The sequence below is a fragment of the Piliocolobus tephrosceles genome, chromosome 6 (genome assembly GCF_002776525.5).
Source record: "Piliocolobus tephrosceles isolate RC106 chromosome 6, ASM277652v3, whole genome shotgun sequence".
Classification (NCBI taxonomy): Eukaryota; Metazoa; Chordata; class Mammalia; order Primates; family Cercopithecidae; genus Piliocolobus; species Piliocolobus tephrosceles.
This window is the reverse complement of record NC_045439.1, coordinates 2,506,991-2,529,416: the sequence shown is the minus strand read 5'-3', so window position 1 is coordinate 2,529,416 and position 22,426 is coordinate 2,506,991. Positions and strand designations below refer to the sequence as shown.

At 48.3% G+C, this 22,426-nt stretch overlaps 1 protein-coding gene and 1 pseudogene across 7 annotated transcripts in view; one reads left to right on the top strand and one right to left on the bottom strand.

Annotated features, from left to right (window-relative positions):
- Positions 1 to 5,276, bottom strand: LOC111538164 (annotated as a pseudogene).
- Positions 5,277 to 12,211: 6,935 nt separating this feature from the next.
- MARK3 (microtubule affinity regulating kinase 3) overlaps positions 12,212 to 22,426 on the top strand; it is a 115,371-nt gene continuing 105,156 nt past the window's right edge. For 3 of the 7 annotated variants that reach the window (XM_023205687.1, XM_023205686.1, XM_023205684.1), the window contains exon 1: positions 12,212 to 12,926. In XM_023205687.1, the coding sequence (XP_023061455.1) occupies positions 12,876 to 12,926 (51 nt within the window). In that variant the 5' untranslated portion in view covers positions 12,212 to 12,875. The remainder of the gene's footprint in view (positions 12,927 to 22,426) is intronic. The other 4 variants (XM_023205689.2, XM_023205688.2, XM_023205685.2 and 1 more) reach the window with 2 other exon arrangements.

Genomic DNA, 22,426 nt, shown 5'->3' with positions numbered 1-22,426 from the left:
CTATGCAGTGGTCGCTTCTACCCATTCAGTGGCCTGAGCAGTGGGAGCTGCAGACCAGTTTGTAGTGGCAGGCTGAGCCCTCCAGTCTTCAGTAGGGAACTGCTGAACAGGCACAGAGGGCACCTGCACGCTGCCAGACCAGTCTGCAACCTCAGGCTGAGTAGCAGTGAACTCGGGAGCTGGAGCAGTCCATTCACCCTGAAATTCCTCCTTGGTCATAGCCTTTTCAGCAGCAACCTGCTCTTCTTTTTCAATCTCTTCAGGATCGCTGTAGAAGTAGAGGTCAGGCATGACCTCCCACAGCGTCCACCACATCAAACCCAATGAGGGAGCTCCCTTTATTGTCACATGGGATGGCAATGTCCCCATAGCGCAGAGGAGAATCTGTGTTACGAGCAATGGCAGGTAGGTTAACATAAGATGCCTCTCTGAGGGGCTGGTGGTCAGCCCTGGGGTCAGTAACCACCAGAAGCTGTGGCTCCCGGAAGGCTGCCTGGATCTGGTTAGTGAAGGTTCCAGGAGTGAAGCGGCCAGCAATTGGAGTAGCTCCAGTGGCAGCAGCAAACCTCAGCACGGCCTTCTGGCCAGTATTTCTGGAGGATATGGCACTAACATCAGCAGGGTTTTCAATGGCAACAATGGCACAAGCTGCCAGCAGAAGCTTCTCCCAGGTCCTCCCACAGATTTATGATGTAGATGCCATCACTTTTCCTTTTGTAGATGTATTGTTTCATCTGGAAGTCAAGATTGGTGCCACCTAAGTGGGTTCCTGCTGCAAGGAACTTAAGGACATGCTCCTCCTTCATTTGCAGGACATCAAGGGCTCCAGATCTTGTGAAAGCTTCCCTTTAAGTTACAATGGGAATCCAGAACAACGCTGTATGGACTCCTCTATGGGTAGGGCAGAAAGCAGGAATTTATTTATTTATTTTTTTGAGATGGAATCCTACTCTGTTACCCAGGCTGGAGTGCAGTGGCGCCATCTCAGCTCACCGCAGCCTCCGCCTCCGAGGTTCGAGTGATTCTGCCTCAGCCTCTCAAGAAGCTGGGATTACAGGCGCGGGCCGCCACGCCCAGCTAATTTTTTTGTATTTTTAGTAGAGAAAGGGTTTCACCATGTTGGCCAGGCTGGTCTTGAACTCCTGACCTCAGGTCATCCACTGCCTCGGCCTCCCAAAGTGCTGAGGTTACAGGCGTGAGCCACTGTGCGCAGCTGAGAGTTTTTTCAGGGTAAATATTTTGGGTGGAATTGCTCAGCTGTAGGGGCCACACAACTTCAACTTTAATTGCTGATGTCAGATTGTTGTCCAAAATGCCAATTTTACTGGCTTTTGCCAAATACGTTTTGGCTTTGTTGATTATGTGATCTCTGCATTGTGCTTCATTATTTTCTGCTCTTACCTTGAACTTACACTCCCCAGCAGGGTCTAAGAGTGCCCATTGAAGCCGGGTGCAGCAGCTCATGCCTGTAACACCAACACTTTGGGAGGCTGAGGCTGAGGATTGCTCGAGTCCGGGAGTTTGAGACCAGCCTGGGAAACATAGTGAGATCTCGTCTCTACAAAAAGTAATCTTTTTTTTTTTTTTTTTTTTTTTAGAGACGGAGTCTTGCTCTGTCACCCAGCCTGGAGTGCAGTGGCGTGATCTCGGCTCACTGCAAGCTCCACCTCCCGGGTTCACGCCATTCTCCTGCCTCGGCTTCCCGAGTAGCTGGGACTACAGGCTCCCGCCACCACGCCCGGCTTATTTTTTGTATTTTTTAGTAGAGACGGGGTTTCACTGTGTTAGCCAGGATGGTCTCGATCTCCTGACCTCGTGATCCGCCCTCGGCCTCCCAAAGTGCTGGGATTACAGGTGTGAGCCACCGCGCCCGGCCCAAAAAATAACTTTTAAAAAATTAGCCAGGTATGATGGCTCATGCCCATAGTGCTAGTTACTTGAAGGTTGAGACAGGAAGATCGCTGGAGCCTAGGCGTTCAAGGCTGCAGTGAGCTATGATCATGCCATTGCACTCCAGCCTGGGTAACAGAGTGGGACCCTGTCTAAAAGACGACAAAATGTTCCCATTGTTCCACATTCTCAGCAGCACTTGCTATTGTCCGACATTTTCCTTTTTGCCAATCTGGTGGCCAGTACGTGGTAATTTATTATGCTCTCTGTGCCATAAATTATTTGTGTCCACCCAAATTCATATGTTGAAAACTGAACCCCGACTGGGCACAGTGGCTCAGGCCTGTAAACCCAGCACTAGGATGTTCAGATTGGAGGATCGCTTGAGTCCAGGAGTTCAAGACCAGCCTTGGCAACATGGTAAACACCCATCTCTACAAAAAATTTTTAAAAATTGCTGGGAATGCTGGTGAGTGCCTGTAGTTCCAGCTGCCTGGGAGGCTGGGATGGGAGGATCACCTGAGCCTGGGAGATTGAGGCTGCAGTGATCCATGATAGCACCACTGTACTCCAGCCTGGGCGACAGGGTGAGACTCTGTCTCAAAAAAAGAAAACTAAACCCCAGAGTTTGATAGTATTGGGAGGTGAGGCCTTTGGAAGGTAATGAGGTCACGAGGGTGAAGTCCTTCCAGAAAAGAGCCCCAAAGAGCTCATTTGCCCCTTCTGCCATGTGAGTGCACAGTGAGATGACAGCCGTCCGTCTGTGAACACAAAGCCAGCCCTCAGCAGACACCATATCTGCCAGGGCCTTGATCTTGGATTTCCCAGCCTCCAGAACTGTGGAGAATACATTTTTCCTGTTTTTAAGCCAGCCAGCAGACTGGAGTCTAAGGGCACTGCTTTCTGCCTGTGAGCTTGAGAAAACCTCTTGCGCTTCTGAATCTCCAAGTCCTTGCCTGCAAAGCAGAGGCAATGATAAAAAACCCTAACACCTTATCTGGCATTGCAGGATCCCTTACCAAGGGCTTCTACGTCTTCTATTTTGTTACAGCTTCCAGGATGGACTGAGATAGTTTGCATTTGCAATCACAGATGACTTTAAGTATTTGTTCTTATTATTTATCAACCCCCAAGTGCCTGTTGCTGTCTTTTGCCTATATTTCTATTGGGTTGTTGATCTTATTAAATTATAGATCCTTCTTTCTTTCTTTTCTTTTTTTGTGATTGAGTTTTGCTCTTTTTGCCCAGGCTGGAGTGCAGTGGCACGATCTCAGCTCACTGCAACTTCTGCCTGCTGGGTTCAAGTGATTCTCCTGCCTCAGCCTCCCAAGTAGCTGGGATTACAGGTGTGCACCACCACGCTGGCTAATTTTGTATTTTTAATAGAGGTGGGGTTTCACCATGTTGGGCAGGCTGGTCTCGAGCTCCTGACCTCAGGTGATCCGGCCTCCCAAAGTGCTGGGATTACAGGTGTGAGCCACCGTAGCCAGCCAATTATAGACATTTCTTATATGGTATGGATTTAAATCCTTATCAGTTATAACTTCTCCCAGTTTGAGGCTTACATTTTTACCCTCTTTATGGTGTTTTTGAAAAACATAAACTGTTAAAAGCTTTAACTCTGTATCCCTTTGCAACTTTTTATTTTGCACTATGTGTACTGATGACCAAAAGGAAAAAATGAAATTTGAGCCCGGACATGGTGGCTTACGCCTGGAACCCCAGCACTGTGGGAGGTCAAGGCAGGCGGATCACAAGGTCAGGAGATCGAGACCATCCTGGCTAACACGGTGAAACCCCATCTCTACTAAAAATACAAAAAACTAGCCTGGCGCGGTGACGGGCACCTGTAGTCCAAGCTACTCAGGAGGCTGAGGCAGGAGAATGGTGTAAACCCAGGAGGTGGAGCTTGCAGGGAGCCTAGATCACACCACCGCACTCCAGCGTGGGCGACGGAGTGAGACTCCATCTCAAAAAAAAAAAAAAAAATTGAATTAAACCAAAGAGCTTAGTCTGTGTCACCCTCCCCTGATTAAATTTTTAAATTACAGGTCTCCTGTCCTGAAATTATATGATGCATGAGTTCTGCTATGTGTGTCCTGTGACTTGAGAGTGGGCAAGAACTTTCTCTGTTCACAACTATGTCCTCAACGCTTCAAACATAGCTTTGCCCAAAGTAGGTGCTCAATAAACACTGTGGATGGAAGGAACAAAGGAAGGAGAGAGGAGTAGGGGGGCAGCCACCCAAGGCTGATGCGGCTTTTTATGACTCCACCCAATGAGGGCCAACGACTCCAAGGATAGGGCAGCAGCCTAAGTAAAGGAGGAAACGGTCTTCCCTCAAGCAGAGCTTAGGCTTTATTGTCTTGGAAAAACCTGTTTGTATTTGGGAGATGTGCTTACTTTAATAGGTCAACCCTACAATAATGGGCAGGTCTGAGGCTCCAGGAGCGCTGGGGTAGTCTATTCACCCACTCATTCCTTCTCTCTATCCTTTTTTGCCCACTTGTCTTTGCAGCCCGTGGGTGTCAGAGCCAGCAGACTGGAGTCTCAGGGCACTGCTTTCTGCCCGTGAGCTTGAGAAAGCCTCTTGCCCTTCTGAATCTCCAAGTCCTTGCCTGCAAAGCAGAGGCAATGATGAAAACACGAACACCTTATCTGGTGTTGCAGGATCCCTTACCAAGGGCTTCTGCGTCTCCTATCGTGAACTCAGTACTCAGTGAGGTAGGCAGAACCGGAGGAGGAAACCAGGGAGGGAGGGAGAGTGAGTCTCTAACTCCCCACCCTGTGTGGATAAGCCTTGATCTGTGTTCTACAGACTCTGAGCTCTGTGCTCCTCTCGGCGGGAGAGGTGGGAAGGGCACCCCCCCCAGGAGGTGGTGAGTCCTCTGAGCTTTGGAAGGGTGGATTCTGCACCTGCTGTGCTGGTGCTTTCTGGGAATTTTCTCCATGGACCCCCAGAGCAACTGTGAGTGGTAGCTATTACCATTCCCATTTGACTGATTCAGAAACCGTGCCTCAGAGACATGAAGTCACTTGCCCAAGGTCCCCCAGCATTCAGGGTCATAGCCAGAGTTCGAACTCCAAAGCCCTTGCCTCTCCCTCACCTCTGTGGTCCCCCAAGACCTTTAGATATAGTTCCAGACAGTGGATTTTCCCAGCTCACAGCAGAGTGCGTCATGGGACAGGGCAGGCTCCAGAGGGCTACGCTACCAGAATCTGGTAATGACAACTGCGTACGTGTGTGTGAGAGGCGACTCACAGATCCAGTTGGGGACTGACCAATCTAGAACTAGATAGGGATCAATCCTCTTCAGCAGATCCGAGAGCTGGAGAATCACTGCAGGGGCAAATGGCCCTTTCCCTCCTGCATCCCCCAGGGCCATCTCTACACTGTGGTGAAGTATGGGACGTGGGAAAGGGACACCTTCGAGCTGTGGCAAAAGCTGACACGACTTTCCAGAATAGTGTGTTTAGCAAGGCGGGGGCGCCCATGTTCTCCCCAAGAGGCGTTCCATCCAGAGCTCTCTGGAAAGGCTGGGGTACCGGAAGGTGGAAAATCACTGGCGCATCTCCACTGAGTTTTCAGCTGGGCCCTACACTGACCTAAGCACAGGAGGTTCGAGGGCTCTCCACTCACCAGGAATGAAAGGATCGATTGCAGAGTTTCGGCCTTGGAGCTCAGTCCTGGCTCTCCCTTTGCTTTGCCCCTGACACTGGACGAGGGACAGCCCTTCCTGAGTCTCGGCCAGTCGCCTCTCACCTGCCCATTGACGTCTCACAGGCTGTAGAAGAGTTGGGTGTCCTAGCATAGGTGTCTTGTGCCAGGTACAGAGCTGGAGCTCAATAAATGTACCGTGACCTCGGCAGGAAAAGCCAAGGAGGGGCGGGCCACTCTGGGGGCTGGTCTGCAGAGTCTTCAGGGAAGAAGCGAGGATGAGGACAAGGACCTGGGATGAGGACAGGACGAGAGGATGGCTGCGTAACAGCAGGGAGGCTTTGGGCAGGCAGGGGAGCCTTTCCAAGTGTGTGAATGGCAGGAACAGAATCTTGGAAGTGAGAATTCCTGGGGTGCCTTCTGGGCCTTGAAGCAGGGCTCACAGAGGGCAACAGGACCCTGGTGGGGTGAAGAAGGGGACCGGAGAGGTAAATTAAAAGAATAGCAGCTTGTCTGCCCTGATCCCGGACGTGGGGGGCAGTGGCCTGGCATGGAGTCCAAATGGACCTCATATTTCCCAAAGACTCGAAGCACCTGGGGCCTACCTGGAGTGTCCCAGGAACACCTACTGCCCAGCCCCTCCTCTTTCCCCTGCCACCAGGCATGATGACCCCAATGTCTCAATTATCACACTCTGCTTTTCTCCATCTCTGTGGCTTTACATATTTTCAGTGTTCAGCTCTTGGTCTGCAACATATCTGCGTACACACACACACACACACACACACTGAGGAATGGCTCCCGGGTCCCAGTAGTTCCCACTCTCTGGTAGAGGAGTTGTGTTTGTGAGGGTTGTGATGGGGTGATGAGCCTGCAGCAGCCTTTCCACGCCCGTCCAAACTAGATGTGGTGCAGAATGCACGGGCCTGTGGGTCAGGAGATGTGACTCTTAGCATGATGGTACTGGTTAGGATCACGCGGGGCTGCAAGTAAATCACAACCCAACTGTAGTGGGTGCAACAAGAAGTGCTTATTTTTTCGCATAAGAAGTCAGGAGGATGGCAATCTCACCGCTAGTGCAGGTACTTGAAGCTGCCGTCAGGGACCCAGATACTTTCTGGTGCTGGTGTGTGTGGGGGGCGTCTGCTGGGGCTTGGGAGATTTGGGTCCCCATTCTGGCCCCGTTGCTAACTAGTTGTGCAGCTTCAGACAAAGCTTCTGAAGCTTTCCCTTCATCTCTTTGTTTGTTTTTAAAATTGCGGGCTGAGTATGGTGGCTCCTGCCTGTAATCCCAGCACTTTGGGAGGCTGAGGTGGGAGCATTGCTTGAGGCGTGGAGTTCGAGACCAGCCGGGCAAAATGGCAAACCCTCATCCGCACACAAAAAACAAAAACAAAACAAAAATTAGCCGGGCATGGTGGTACATGCCTGTGGACCCAGCTACTTGGGGAACTAAGGCAGGAGGATCGCTTGAGCCCCGAAGGTTGAGGCTGCAGTGAGCTGTGATTGTGCCACTGCACTCCAGCCTGGATGACAAAGTGAGGCCCTATCTCAAAAACGAATACATAAAATTGTGGTAAAAACATGTAACATAAAACCATCTTAACCATCTCCACCATTTTTAAGTGTACAGTTTAGTGGCATTGAGTACATTTACACGGTTGTGCCCTCTGTCCTCGTGTCTCTTTTCTTTCCAAAAGGAAACTCTGCCCATTAAGCAGGAACTCTCTGTTTCCTTCTCCCCACTGGCACCACCAGTCTGCTTTCTGTCGGAATCCATTTGACTGCTCCAGGTACCTCATAGAAGAGGGATCATACAGAATTTGTCCTTTTGTGTTTGGCTTATTTCACTCATCATAATGTCCTCAAGGTTCATCTATGTTTTTTGTTTTTTTTTGAGACAGAGTCTCGCTCTGTCCCTGGGGCTGGAGCGCAGTGGCCGGATCTCAGCTCACTGCAAGCTCCGCCTCCCGGGTTTACGCCATTCTCCTGCCTCAAACTCCGGAGTAGCTGGGACTACAGGCGCCCGCCACCTCGCCCGGCTAGTTTATTTTTTTGTATTTTTTTAGTAGAGACGGGGTTTCACCGTGTTAGCCAGGATGGTCTCGATCTCCTGACCTCGTGATCCGCCCGTCTCGGCCTCCCAACATGCTGGGATTACAGGCTTAAGCCACCGCGCCCGGCCAGAATTTCCCCTCTTTTTAAGGTCGAATCATGGTCCATTGTATGGACGTACCACACTTTGTCTAGCCATTCACCTATGGATGGACACTTGGTTTGCTTTCACATGTTAGCTATTGTGAATAATGCTGCCATGAGCATGAGTCTGCAGATGTTTCCTTGAGACTGTGTTTTCAATTCTTTTGGGTATCTACCTAGAAGTGGGATTACTAGATCATATGGTAATTCTATTTCTAATTTTTTTTCAGAAACATAATACTGTTTTTCATAGAAGCTGCACCATTTTACATCCCCAGCAACCGTGTACAGTTTCCAATTTCTCCATGTTCTTGCCAAAATTTGTTATTTTCTGTTTTTTTGCTAGTAGCTATCCTAATGGCTAAGAGGTGGCATTTCGCCTCTTTTTTTTTTTTTTTTTTTTTGAGACGGAATCTTGCTCTGTCACCCAGGCTGGAGTGCAGTGGCCTGACCTCAGCTCACTACAAGCTCCGCCTCCCAGGTTTACACCATTCTCCTGCCTCAACCTCCCGAGTAGCTGGGACTACAGGCACCCACCACTTCCCCTGGCTAGTTTTTGTTTTTTTTTGTTTTTTTTTTTTTTTGTATTTTTTAGTAGAGACGGGGTTTCACCGTGTTAGCCAGGATGGTCTCAATCTCCTGACCTCGTGATCTATCCGTCTCAGCCTCCCAAAGTGCTGGGATTACAGGCGTGAGCCACCGCGCCCGGCCGGCATGTCGCCTCTTTGAGACTCAGTTTCTCATCTGCCCCACAGGGACACAGTAGGGCTAGATTATCTCCAGCTTCTGATGTCTCATGGTGCCTTCCTTCTTGCCATGAAAGTAAGTATTGCTTATGCACATATACACCTTAGTAAATTTAGTTATATCTTTTCAGCTTGGGGCCCCAAGGTAGAAACTATTTTAATATGAAGACAGGAAACAAGAAATATGAAAAGGGATTGAAGAAGGCATTCCAAGGACAACTTCCAAACCCTCCTCTCTATTCCTTCCAGACCATAGATGCACATAATCCTGGAACAGAACAATACTTTACTTTCTTCCCTTCCTCTCATTTTCTTTTTTGCTTGTAATTCACACACCCAGGTGACTGGGTGCAGTGGATCACACCTGTAATCCCAGCACCTTGGGAGGCAGAGATGGGAGGGTTGCTTGAGGCTGGGAGTTCAGTCTGGACAAGACTTGGTCTCTACAAATAAATTATCTGGGTGTGGTGGTGCATACTTGTAGTCCTAGTTATTCAGGAGGCTGAGGCAAAGGATCACTTGAGCCCTGGAGTTCAAGGCTGCAGTGAGCTATGATCACACCACTGTGCCCCAGCCTGGGCAATAGAGCAAGACCCTGTCTGGCTCAAGCAACAACAAAGGAAGGAAAGAAGGGGAAAAAGAGAGGAAGGAAGAGAGGGAGGCAGGGAGAGAGGGAGGGAGGGAAGAGAGAGAGAGAGGCAGGCAGGAAGGGAAAGAGAGAAAGAGAGAAAGACAGAAAGAAAGAAAGAAAAAAGAAGAAAGAAAGAAGAAAAAAGAAACGCACACACACCCGTCTCCCACTCTTCACAGTGTCATGATGTCATTTAACACAAGTGCAAGGCAAAGTTCAAGGCGTTTAATTCTAGCTTTTACAAAAACCAAAAGCATCTTGAGTTAAGTACTATTATCTTCATTTCCTAACTTTTGGCATTTGCTGACTCATTATTTCATATGTGACTTGAGTGAGAAAAGCACCTGAGTGGAAACCTCCTCCCCCAGCTACTTCTCTGGCCAATGTGAACTGTTCTGAACTTCCCATACACTTTCTTGCAGCTTCTGCCTGAGGCTGAAACCCTTTCTGGGGTGTTTTCCCAACTGTCATCAGGATGGGATGCAGAATCAGGTGTCATACTCTGTCCAAACCCGGCCTGGCTCCGGCCTTCTCCTGCAGTCTCGCTTCTCACCGCTCACTCTCCTGATATTTACCCAGACCCACTGTGTGGCTTCTCATTGCGGTGCTCCTCAGGCCATTCTTCTGCTTGAACTGTCCTTTCTACTCATCCTCCCACAGCTAACTCTGCTCATGCTTTTAGACTCAGCATAAACATCCTCTCCCCCAGGAAGCCTTCCCTGATACAAACCCCCAAGTTGAGCTAAATGTCCCTGCTTGGGTCTCCCACAACACTTACGCTCACTCCTTCTTATCATAACTGACATTGCAGTTGAAGTGTGTGAAGCACACATTTAACTAATGGAATTCCACTAACCCTTCTTGGCCAGAAGGAGAAAGAGAATAACTTTATTTATTTATTTTTGAGGCACGTTCTTGCTCTGTCTCCCAGGCAGGAGTGCAGTGGGCATCGCCCTTCTGCCATTTTTTTTTTTTTTTTTAAGTTTTTGTAGAGACAAGGTCTCACTCTGTTGCCCAGGCTGGTCTCCAACTCCTGGGCTCAAGTGACCTCCCACCTCAGACTCCCAAGTAGCTGGGATTACAGATGTGCATGCCATCTCCCTATTCACATTTTGTTTTCTTTTATTTTGTTTTTTGAGACGCAGTCTTGCTCTGTTGCTCAGGCTGGAGTGCAGTGGGGTGATCTCGGCTCACTTCAACTCTGCCTCCCAGGTTCAAGAGATTCTCTCGCCTCAGCCTCCTGAGTAGCTGGGACTACAGGCACCCACCACCATGCTTGGCTAATTTTTTGTATTTTAGCAGAGATGAGGTTTCACCATGTTGGCCAGGCTGGTCTCAAACTCCTGAGCTCAGACAATCCACCCACCTTGGCCTCCCAAAGTGTTAGGATTACAGGCGTGAACCACTGCGCCTGGCCCCTATTCACATTTTAAATAGAACCACTCTTGGCCCCCTGGGCACTCCCCTCTGAGGGTTAGATGGGAGCCCTGAGTGTTATCTTAGTCCTCCAGTGTTTTAACTTTGGGAGCCTCTGGCCCCTCTGGGAGTGAATCTGGCGTTTAAAGATACATATATTTGGCTGGGCACAGTGGCTCACGCCTGTAATCCCCAGCACTTTGGGAGGCTGAGACGGGCGGATCACGAGGTCAAGAGATCGAGACCTTCCTGGCTAACAGGGTGAAACCCCGTCTCTACTAAAAATACAAAAAAATTAGGCGGGCGTGGTGGTGGGCGCCTTGTAGTCCCAGCTACACGGGAGGCTGAGGCAGGAGAATGGCGTGAGCCCGGGAGGCGGAGCTTGCAGTGAGCCGAGATCGCGCCACTGCACTCCAGCCTGGGCAACAGAGCGAGACTCCGTCAAAAAAAAAAAAAAAGATACATATATTTCCTGGAGCAAGAAAGGTCTCAAACATCACAAGACAGTTGGGATGCCAACGGATCAAAGAGGAAGCAAGCATGACATAGCCACCCACTACAAGGGCTTACCTATTATCCAAGCTTTGGGAACTAGATTAGAATCCCAGCTCTGTCGCTAACCAACCTGTGTACTTTAGCCAAGTCACTGTACCTGTCTAGACTTCGGATCGCATGTGTGTCTGTCCATCTCACAGGGTTACCCTGAGGCTAAATGAGGTAACAAATGTCATGAACCCACAAGGTAGACTCGACTCTCGGTAACAGTTAGTGTCACCCCCATCCCACACTACTCTCCCTCTTCAGACCCTGGACCCATGGATTCCATCCACCGCTGGCCAGGAGCTGAGTAGAGGCACCGAACACGTGAAGAGGTGAACGGGCAAGGAAGGTTTCTAGGTCAGGTAGCATTTCCAGTGTTCCAGTCTGCAGGCGTCTACCGAGTCTGGCCCGAGGCTGGCACCCAAAGATGCTTCCTGTCTTCCAGCAGCGACGCACTGACTGTAAGTAAAGCCTGCTTATAAAGTCCCTACAGGCATTTAGGAACTGGTCCCTGGGGGGCCTCTACAGATTCATTTCGCCCCCGACTCCATCCCCTTTGTGCCACCCTCGTTATTGCACTCTTCCATCCGGATGGCATTTAGCTGACCACCAGCTCCTTGAGGGCAAGAGACTCCTGCTGCCCTCGGGGTCCGCGCCCAGCCCGCAGCTGCTCAGATCCGGAGACGGGAAGGTTTGTTGGCGAGAGCCTGACGCCCGGGTCACAGTTAAGGATGCAAGAGCCCGGCTCCTTCCCGTAGCCCCGGCCCTGTCATTAATGCTGAGGCTCCAGTCGGTGCAGCGCAGTCCCAAGGATGCAACCGCAACTTTTGTGCACAGTAGGCTCTCGATCTGTAATCCAGCCAACCCAGGCCTGTAGTCTGTAAATGCCAACTCAGCGGGAGGGCGCTGGCTGTCGCCCAGGGCCGTTTCTCGGCTCTTTCGGCGTTGCCGGCGCGCTCGGTACAGGAGGAACCCGCCGCCCGCGGTAGTCTAGTGGAGACCCGGCCAGCGCTTCCCCGCCCTCTTCACCGCCCCCGCGGCGGGGTCTGGACCAAGTCGCCCCTAGCAACAACAGCCGGGCCGGCTTTCTCAGGCCACGCTGATTGGCGCGACTCCGGGAGGCGGCCTGTCGTCACTTCCGGCAGCCGGAGGCAGCAGAGGAAGCCGAGGGGCGGCCATCTTGGGTCCGTGAGGCTCCGAGGTGCCGGGGTGCGGCGGCAGCAGCGGCGGCCAGCAGGGCGGAGGCTGAGGCAGCAAGCTCGCTAGAGAGGGAGAAGCAGCCGGGCGCAGGCGCCTCCTCCACAGCCCGCTCCATGGTCGGCGCCCACAGCCCGCGGCGGCCTGTCTTGCGCTCCACTTCCTTCACATCCTCCTCCGCCTTCTTTTTTTCAGGCGCCGCCGGCGGCGCTGTGTGGAGGCCCGGGAGCTGAAATTCGCGGCGCGACGAGCGGGAGAGCAGAAGGAGGCGAGGGAGCCCGGGATCGCGGGGCGCCCTGAGGCGAGGGGACGCCGGCGGGCCGAAGCCGGCAGTCCGCCGCAGGCTCGGCTCCGCCACTGCCGCCCTCCCGGGCTCCTCGCCTCGGCCGCCGAGGCAGGGAGAGAATGAGCCCCGGGGCCCGCCGGGGGACGGCCCGGGCCAGGCCCGGGATCTAGACGGCCGTAGAGGGAAGGGAGCCGCCCTCCCCACGGCGCCGCTTCGAAAGTGCCGTGGACTCGAGGACGCTGGTCGCCGGCCTCCTAGGGCTGTGCTGTTTTGTTTTCACCCTCGCATTGTGCAGAATTAAAGTGCAGTAAAATGTCCACTAGGACCCCATTGCCAACGGTGAATGAACGAGACACTGAAAACGTAAGTAACCTGGGCGTTGTAGTTGGCGGACCTTCGGGGTGGCCTTCGTGCTCCTCGGGCAGTGCCTTGCAGTCGGGTGTTCCCCCCCAGCCCGAACGCTCTGGAAATAGAGGGCAGGCCGTAGTCACCCAAGAGGCAGCCAGGTCGGACCGTTTCCTCCAGAAGTCCGCCCTGTCCCGCTGCTCGCGGGCGGGTCTGCGAAGTATATCGATTATGCCTACAGTCTAGTAGATGAGTAAAGCCCGTAAGTTACATCGTTATGGATCGGTGCTTTGAGAGGCCGGGTTGCCGCTCAGTGGATTGTGCAAGTTTGTGTGTCAGATCACTGCAGTGGTCAGTGCTTATTTTAACCGAACTCTGCTTTTAACTTGGTCAGGCATTTCTTGAGAGACTATCACATTAATACCATATGTTACTGGTGCTGATTAAAAGTAATCGATTGGGTCAGGTGGTCTGTCTCGTTCTTTAAGATGGTCTGGAACTAAATTTAATCACAGTCACTAAGTGTCCACTGAGGGATCTTTGTGGTCCCCTTAGGAATTCCAAAACACTAGCGCGCAGCCTTTATTAAGGCATAGTTTCCTTTCCATACAAATCTTTTTTGAAGGAGTTAAACATTTTGAAAAGCAGAAAAGCATATGTATAGTGAAGCTCTGCTCTGCCACTCACTGCCTAGCTGAGGGACACCCGCTGGGGCTTCGCTGTCCTCCTTCCTAAAAAGAGGTTGACTTAGATGAGCTCTTAGGTCCGTTTCAGCGCTCACAGGCTATGATTTTATAAAAGGAACCTTTGATTTTGTTCATGTGAAACTACAAAATGCCAGGAACAGCATTGCTAGAGAATGAGAACTTCTAGTAGAAATTCCGTTGAAGAAACGTTTGACTCTGTTCGTTTTCTGAACTCTCCTCTAACACTGGGTTCAAAAGTGTTTCAGTCTAGTTGTTGCCTATATTCTGTAAAACATCTAGTAAATAACTTGTAAAGAAACTTCACTGGCCTTTCATTAAAAGTGTTATGAGGTAATTGCTGGCACGAAATGTCTTCTCTTAGGGAATGCTTCCTTGCTTTGAGTGTTTTCATGCTTTCAGTAATGTCCTGAGATGTTATGGCCTAGTGGTGTCAATGTTTTAATTTTGATCTTCAAAAATGCCACTTGTTTGCTGGATAGCCATTTGATAATTTGATCTATAAACGTAAAACCATAGCCTTAAGCATCCATGTAGCATATTAGTGTATAATATTTAATGTTCTTTAGCCCTTAGTGAGTAGAACAGTAGTGTACCTTCTCCACCTGAGAGAGATTAGAAAATTATATAAAGAGCGAATAATAGAAACTCTTAGACTGGGTGAGTCAGGAAACTATTTTCTTATGGTCCTTTTAAAGAAACCTTTTTTTTTTTTTTTGAGACCGAGACTGTCTCCCAGGCTGGAGTGTGGTGGTGCGATCTTGGCTCACTGCAGCCTCCGCCTCCCAGGCTGAAGTGATTATCATGCCTCAGCCGCCCGAGTAGCTGGGATTACGGGCATGCACCACCACGCCTGGCTTGCATTTTTGTATTTTTAGTAGACAGGGTTTCACCATGTTGGCCAGGCTGGTCTAGAACTCCTGGCCTCATGTGATCCACCTGCCTCGGCCCCTCAAAGTGCTGAGATTACAGGCGTGAGCCAGTGTGCCCAACTGATTTAGTTTTGATCATTGATATTCACTCAGAGAAGCAAAACTTTATGTTGAACCAGAGTAGGAGCTCCATGCTTTCTAAACTGAAGCTGAAAACAGTCATAGCAGATTTGTGATGATGAAGGATTTCAAATGGGTCTTCTTTCTTTCTTTCTTTTTTGAGATGGAGTCTGGCTCTGTCTCTCAGGCTGGAGTGCCGTGGCATGATCTCGGCTCACTGCAACCTCCACCTCCCAGGTTCAAGTGATTCTCCTGCCTCAGCCTCCTGAGTAGCCAGGATTACAGGCATGCGCCACCACTCCGGGCTAATTTTGTATTTTTAGTAGAGACGGGGTTTCTCCATGTTTGTCAGGCTGGTCTCGATCTCCTGACCTCAGGTGATCTGCCCACTTCGGCCTCCCAAAGTGCTGGTATCACAGGCGTGAGCCACCACACCCGGCCATGTAGTGTATTTAAAATGAATTTTTGACTGTTTTAAAATCAAGTTTGTCACACATTGTTGCATTGATTTACCATGCCTGGTTACATTTTTAACGCTTGTATTGGCATGTTCTGGAAGGAGCTGTGTCGCTTTCACAGTGTGGAGCCCTTGTGTCAGTGTTACAACTCAGGTATAGACCTTGTTACCTACATTACTGCACTGCTAGGTATTAGGCTTCCTGCCAATTGAGTGGTGAATGTACAAGAATGAATGGGAGCTCTCATTCTGTTGAGAAGCTTTTTTCTTAAAGTTAGGTTTGTTGAGATGTAATGTTCATCCATTTTAAATATACAGTTTGGTGAGTTTTGACAAGCGTATAGTTATGTAACCACTATCACAATCATGATGTGAACACTTCCATTGTCAGAAAGCTCCCTTATGGCCCTTTATAGTCAGTGCCTTCTCCCTTTCTCAACCCCTGGGCAACCACTGATCTGCTTTCTGTCCTTGTAGTTTTGCCTTTTCAGGGATGCTATGTAAATAGAGTCACAAGAGTAAATAATCTTTTGTGTCTTCTTTCACTTAGCATAGTGCTTTTGAGATTTATTTCAATGTGTATCAGTAGTTCATTCCTTTTTATTGCTGTGTGAGTATTTCCTTGTTTGGATGTGCCACAATTTTTTTTAATCCACTCACCAGTGATGGACATTTTTGGCTATTGTGACTAGAACAGGTATGTTTTAGTATTTTGTAAAAATACTTTTTATTGTGCTTATCCTAGGAATCTTATTTAAATTTTAAATAATTGTATATAGCTATGATAAGAATGTTACTTATTAGATCAAGACTAAGAAAAGGCAGGCCGGTTGTGGTGGCTCATGCCTGTAATCCCAGCACTTTAGGAGGCTAAGGTGGGCAGATGGCTTGAGGCCAGCCTGGCCAACATGGTGAAACCCCATCTCTACAAAAAAAAAAAGACTGGGCGCGGTGACTCACGCCTGTAATCCCAGCACTTTGGGAGGCTGAGGCAGGCAGATCATGAGGTCAGGAGATTGAGACCATCCTGGCTAACTTGGTGAAACCCCGTCTCTACTAAAAACAAAAAGTTAGCCGGGCGTGGTGGCGGGCGCCTATAGTCCCAGTTACTTGGGAGGCTGAGGCAGGAGAATGGTGTGAACCTGGGAGGCAGAGCTTGCAGTGAGCCAAGATTGGGCCACTGCATTCCAGCCTGAGCGACAGAACAAGAGTCCGCCTCAAAAAAAGAAAAAAAAAAAAAGTTAGCTGGGTGCGGTGGTGCATGCCTGTAATCCCAGCTACTCAAGAGGCTGAGGCGGGAGAATCACTTGAACACAAGAGGCGAAGGTTGCAGTGAGCCGAGATCATGCCACTGCACTGCAGCCTGGGTGACAGAGTAAGACTCTGTCTCAAAAAAAAAAAATTTGCAACATAAATATTATCTTCATCCTTGTACACTAATTTTTGTTTGATTTCCAAATGTTAATGTCCACCCTTAGTGAATGGGCATATAAAAGTTTACTGTTGGTCGGGTGCGGTGGCTCACACCTGTAATCCCAGCACTTTGGGAGGCTGAGGCAGGTGGATCACCTGAGGTCAGGAGTTCAAGACCAGCCTGACCAAGATGGCAAAACCCTGTCTCTACTAAAAATACAAAAATTAGCCGCGCACAGTGGCAGGTGCCTGTAATCCCACCTACTTGGGAGCCTAAGGCAGAAGGATTGCTTGAACCCTGGAGACGGAGAGTGCGGTGAGCTGAGATTGAGCCATTGCACTCCAGCCTGGGCAACAGAACGAGACTCCATCTCAAAAAAAAAAAAAAAAAAGTTCGCTGTTGCCACATTGTGTTATGGCTCAGAAGAACTACTCAATCTAAACCAGTGAGGATGCTGAGACTCTGCGAGGTGATAGAGGCTGCTAGTAATGACAGGAGACCATTAATTATTTAATAGCAAAGCCTCTACTGGGCCCCAGATCTCTCGCTTAGGCTCCACAAGGAGATGTAGTTGTACCTGTACACAGAGTATTTCTAAAACTTTTTTTTTTTTTTTAAGCTTGTAGATCAGAGGTGTCCAATCTTTTGGCTTCTCTGGGCCACATTGGAAGAATTGTCTTAGGCCACAAATAAAATACACTAATACTAACGATAGCTGATAAGCTTAAAAAAAATTGCAAAAAAATCTCACAATGTTTTAACAAAGTTTGTGAATTTGTATTGGGTCACTTTCAAAGCTGTGCTGGGCTGCATGCAGCCCTTGGACCGTGGGTTGGACAAGCTTGCTGTAGATTTTATTTTTATTTTGAGACAGTATCTCGCTCTGTCACCCAGGCAGGAGTGCAGTGGAGCAATCACAGCTTGCTGTAGCCTTGACCTCTTGGGCTCAAGCAATCCTTCCAACTCAGCCTCCCGAGTAGCTGGCACTACATGCGTGCCCTACCACATGCAGGGCTAATTTTTAATTTTTTTGTAGAAATAGGATCTCCCTGTATTGTCCAAGGTGGTCTCTAACTCCTAGGCTCAAGCATTCCTCCTGTCCCAGCCTCCCAAAGCACTGGAATTACAGGTGTGAGCCACCACACTCAGTCAAAACTATTTTTTAAAGTGTTTTATTATAGGAAAATTTAAACAAATAGAATGTTATTTATCAATGCTTCTCAACCACAGGGTGATTTTGCCCTCTAGTGGACATTTGACAATGTCTAAAGACATTTTTGGTTATCACAACTGGAGAGAGGTTTGACTGACCAGGAATGCTACTAAACATTTTACAGTACATAGGACAGCCTTCCACAAGAAAGAATTACCCGGCCTAAAATGTCAGTAGTGCCAGGGTTGAGAAATCCTGGTATGTACTTAGCCCCCATGTACTCAACAGCGCAGCTCAGTGGCCAGTCTTATTTCATTTATAAATTAAGAAGCAAATGCAGTATCATTTCCTCTCTAGAGCTTTTAAAAGAGATAAAGCCTGTTTTAAGAAACATAAAAGCAATACCTTTATCATATTTTCTTAATACCACATATGCGGTGTTTAAATTTTCTCACGTTTCTGATTTTTTTTTTTTTTTTTTTTTTGAGACGGAGTCTTGCTCTGTCACCCAGGCTGGAGTGCAGTGGCCGGATCTCAGCTCACCGCAAGCTCCGCCTCCCGGGTTCACGCCATTCTCCTGCCTCAGCCTCCCGAGTAGTTGGGACTATAGGCGCCCGCCACCGCGCCCGGCTAGTTTTTTTTTTTTTTTTTTTTTTTTGTATTCTTTAGTAGAGATGGGATTTCACCGTGTTAGCCAGGATGGTCTCAATCTCCTGACCTCGTGATCCGCCCGTCTCAGCCTCCCAAAGTGCTGGGATTACAGGCTTGAGCCACTGCGCCCGGCCTCGTTTCTGATTTTTAAACTCTGTTCAAATTAGAATCCAGCTTGAATTCATACATTATAGTTGGCTGATAAGTCAAATATGCTTTTTTTTTTTTAATTGAGATGGAGTCTTGCTCTGTCACCCAGGTTGGAGTGCGATGGTACAATCTCGGCTCACTGCCAACCTCTGCCGCCTGGGTTCAAGCGATTCTCGTGCCGCAGCCTCCTGAGTAGCTGGGATTACAGGCGCCCACCACCATACCTGGCTAATTTATTTTATTTTATTTTGTATTTTTAGTAGAGATGGGATTTTGCCATGTTGGTCAAGCTGTTCTCGAACTCCTGACCTCAGGTGGTCCGCCTGCCTTGACCTCCCAAAGTGCTGGGATTACAGGCATGAGCCACTGTGCCCAGTCAAAATATGCTTTTTAAAGGCAACCACACAGTTTGCATTTCAGTTTATGTTCTATAGTTTTATGGAGCCATGGATACATCCTTTTTCTATACTGGCAAAATGAGAAACATGTTTTTCACCTTCATTTCAAAGGATATGACACTTTGTAAGCCTGGTAACATTGTTGGCCAAGGTACCAGAGACCCAGGGCTTTCCCAGTGAACTTATTTAACAGCTATGTGTGCGTCATGTACTTATTATTAGTTAATGCAGATAGTCCCCCAAATTTCTGACATCTGTGAAACTGATGATGCTGTTGTCTAGTCAGCCATTGGTTATGTGAGACTGAATTAACCTGTTCAGCAAGTATGAATGCCTACCGTGTGTATGATACTGTGCTAGGTGCTGTAGAGGCCATGTACCTGGGACACATAGCTTTCCCACTCTTTAGGATTTCCTGCTCCTTGCGGGACAAAGCAGCCTGAACTTTGTGAAGCTAGTCTGTAACTCTCATACTTAAGCAAACATTAGAATCACCTGAAGGGCTTTAGAACCCTGATTGCTGGGCCCTACCCCTAGACCTTGATTTTACCCGTAGAATTGGAATTTCTAACAAGTTGCCAGGTGATGTTGATGCTCCGGGTCCAGGGACCACTCTTAAGAATCACTATGGCAGGAATTTCTGATGTTTATTTATTAAGAAAAAAAAAAAAAATCACTGCCTTACTGTTCAGTGAAGTCTTGCTGACTAAACTATACTCCTTTGAGATTGTGCTGTGACTATCAAAGGGAGATTTCCAGACCATTTAATTGAGTTTTCAGGTTCCATGAGTTTAAAAAAACTGGCTGTTTATTAAAAAGTGTGGTTGTGGAAAACAGCAGTAGTTGCCATTTGATGATCACTTAACTGTATATCAGTATAGTGTATCTCATTTAAAATATGTAATATGGTTTTATTTAATCAGCCTTTTTTTTTCCCCAGGCGAAGTCTCGCACTGTCGCCTGAGCTCGTGTGCAGTGGCACGATCTCGGCTCGCTGCAACCTCTGCCTCCCAGGTTCAAGCGATTCTCCTGCCTCAGCCTCCTGAGTAGCTAGGATTACAGGCAGCCGCCACCACGCCCAGCTAATTTTTAAATTTTATTTTTTGAGACGGAGTTTCACTCTTGTTACCCAGCCTGGAGTGCAATGACACGATCTCAGCTCACTGCAACCTCCGCCTCCCGGGTTCAAGCAGTTCTCCTACCTCAGCTTTCCCGAGTAGCTGGGATTACAGGTGCCTGTTACCACTCCCGGCTAATTTTTTTGTATTTTAGTAGAGACTGGGTTTCACCATGTTGGCAGGCTGATCTCGAACTCCTGACCTCATGATCTTCCCTCCTCAGCCTCCCAAAGTGCTGGGATTACAGGCATGAGCCACCGTGCCCCCGGCTTAATCAGCTTTTTAACTTCTAAGCATAACCTTTTGAATCAAGCTGTTTGGGCCTTATCAGAAAAAAGGTGACCTGTAATTTCAGGACTCAGGAGGCTGAGGCCAGAGGATCACTTGAGGCCAGTCCACCTGGACAGCACTTGTCCACCTGGTACAACGTGGTGAAACTCTGTGTCTTAAAACAAGAAAGAGAAAAAAAAGTTGATCTCTGAAGAATTCATGAAAATATTTAGTCAGAGTTTTTAAGGAAAGATCTTATAAACTTAATTTGAACATCCTTATCATCTTATGTATGTAAATTAGGTAAAGGTTGAAATTTGCAGTAAGTAGAATTTTGGTCATTTCAGTACATGTAGCTCATGATACATACATTGTAACTTTCTTAGACTTACATGGTGCATGATTTACATTGTAATTACATAGAGGCTTATACCTAATAAAAATTAATAGTAACTATTTGATTTCAAAGAGGATTGTTCTGTTTTTTTTTTTGAGACGGAGTCTTGCCCTGTCGCCCAAGCTGGAGTGCAGTGGCCGGATCTCAGCTCACTGCAAGCTCCGCCTCCCGGGTTTATGCCATTCTCCTGCCTCAGCCTCTGGAGTAGCTGGGACTACAGGCGCCCGCCACCTCGCCCAGCTAGTTTTTTGTATTTTTAGTAGAGACGGGGTTTCACCGTATTAGCCAGGATGGTCTCAATCTCCTGATCTCGTGATCCGCCCGTCTTGGCCTCCCAAAGTGCTGGGATTACAGGCTTGAGCCACTGAGCCCGGCCTGTTCTGCGTTTTATTACTTTTTTTTTTTTTTTTTTTGAGTCAGAGTTTCGCTCTTGTTGTCCAGGCTGGAGTGCAATCTTGTGACCTCCGCTCACTGCAACCTCTGCCACCCGGCCTGAGTAGCTGGGATTATAGGCACGCACCACTATGCCCAGCTAGCTAATGTTTTGTATTTTTAGTAGAGATGGGGTTTTACCATGTTGACCAGGCTGGTCTCGAACTCCTCACCTTGGGTGATTCACCTGCCTTGGCCTTCTGAAGTGCTGGGATTACAGGCTTGAGCCACTGTGCTCGGCCTGCATTTTATTATTCTAAGATATAGCCAGATTTTTTGCTTGGAATTTGTTCCTGGGCTGGAACAAATTCCTAGTGAGAGTCAGGGAATGTTCCATGACTTGTGGCTTTGATTAAAAAAGAAAAAGGAGTCAGGGAATGCAGCACCCTCTGATCACCACTGGGAGTACTGAAGCAGAAAATTCATTTGTCTCATTTTCATTTTAAAATTTCAAATTAAACCTGAAGGAGAAAATAAATCTCTTACCTGGGAAGCTTTAATGTCCTGTCTCACCCAAGAAGTTAAAGGTTGTGCTTGGAGTTGGTCTGCAAAAGTAATTAAGGAATTTGTACTGACCCATCTGCACTTGCTTGTACAGAGCAATTGGAAGGGTAGAAGTTGGCTTTGAAAGAAAAGGCCTTTTTTTGAGGTGGGGGGCCATCCAACTTTATCTTCAGCCTAGAGTTCACTAGCACTGCACTCTAGCCATTCAAGCTGCTCAACTGTGGTTAGTCTTGGATACTTCTGTGTACACTAGATAAGACATTGTTTCTGTGGGTTATGTGGGACCTTGGAGTTCAGTGTCGAAGCTCAAACAAAGCAGGTGTTTTTTCTGTATTTCTTGTTGATAAGCAGTTGCTTTTGGTTGGACCTAAATATTGTGGGGTTTGTGTATGGACATTTCACACAAAAATCTGTATTGGTAGAATTTAATATGAAATCAGAGAAGTTGAATTCACAGGTTTTGTTTCTAGAATTTTACATAACCCTAGTCTTTTTTCTTTTTTTTTTATGATGGAGTCTTGCTCTCTTGCCCAGGCTGGAGTGCAATGGCATGATCTTGGCTTACCGCAACCTTCGTCTCCTGGGTTCCAGCAGTTCTTCTGCATCAGCCACCCGAGTAGCTGGGATTACAGGCACCTGCCACCACGCCTGGCTAATTTTTGTATTTTTAGTAGAGATGGGGTTTCACCATGGCCAGGAAGGTCTGTAACTCCTGACCTCAAGTGATCCACCCGCCTCAGCCTCCCAAAGTGCTGGGATTATAGGCGTGAGCCACAGCGCCTGGCCATAATCTTACACTACTTTCCTGAAGGGATGTGTGATGGAAAGAGTCTGGGCTTGAAAGTGGAAGACAAAAATGAGAGCCTAAGACTGATTGA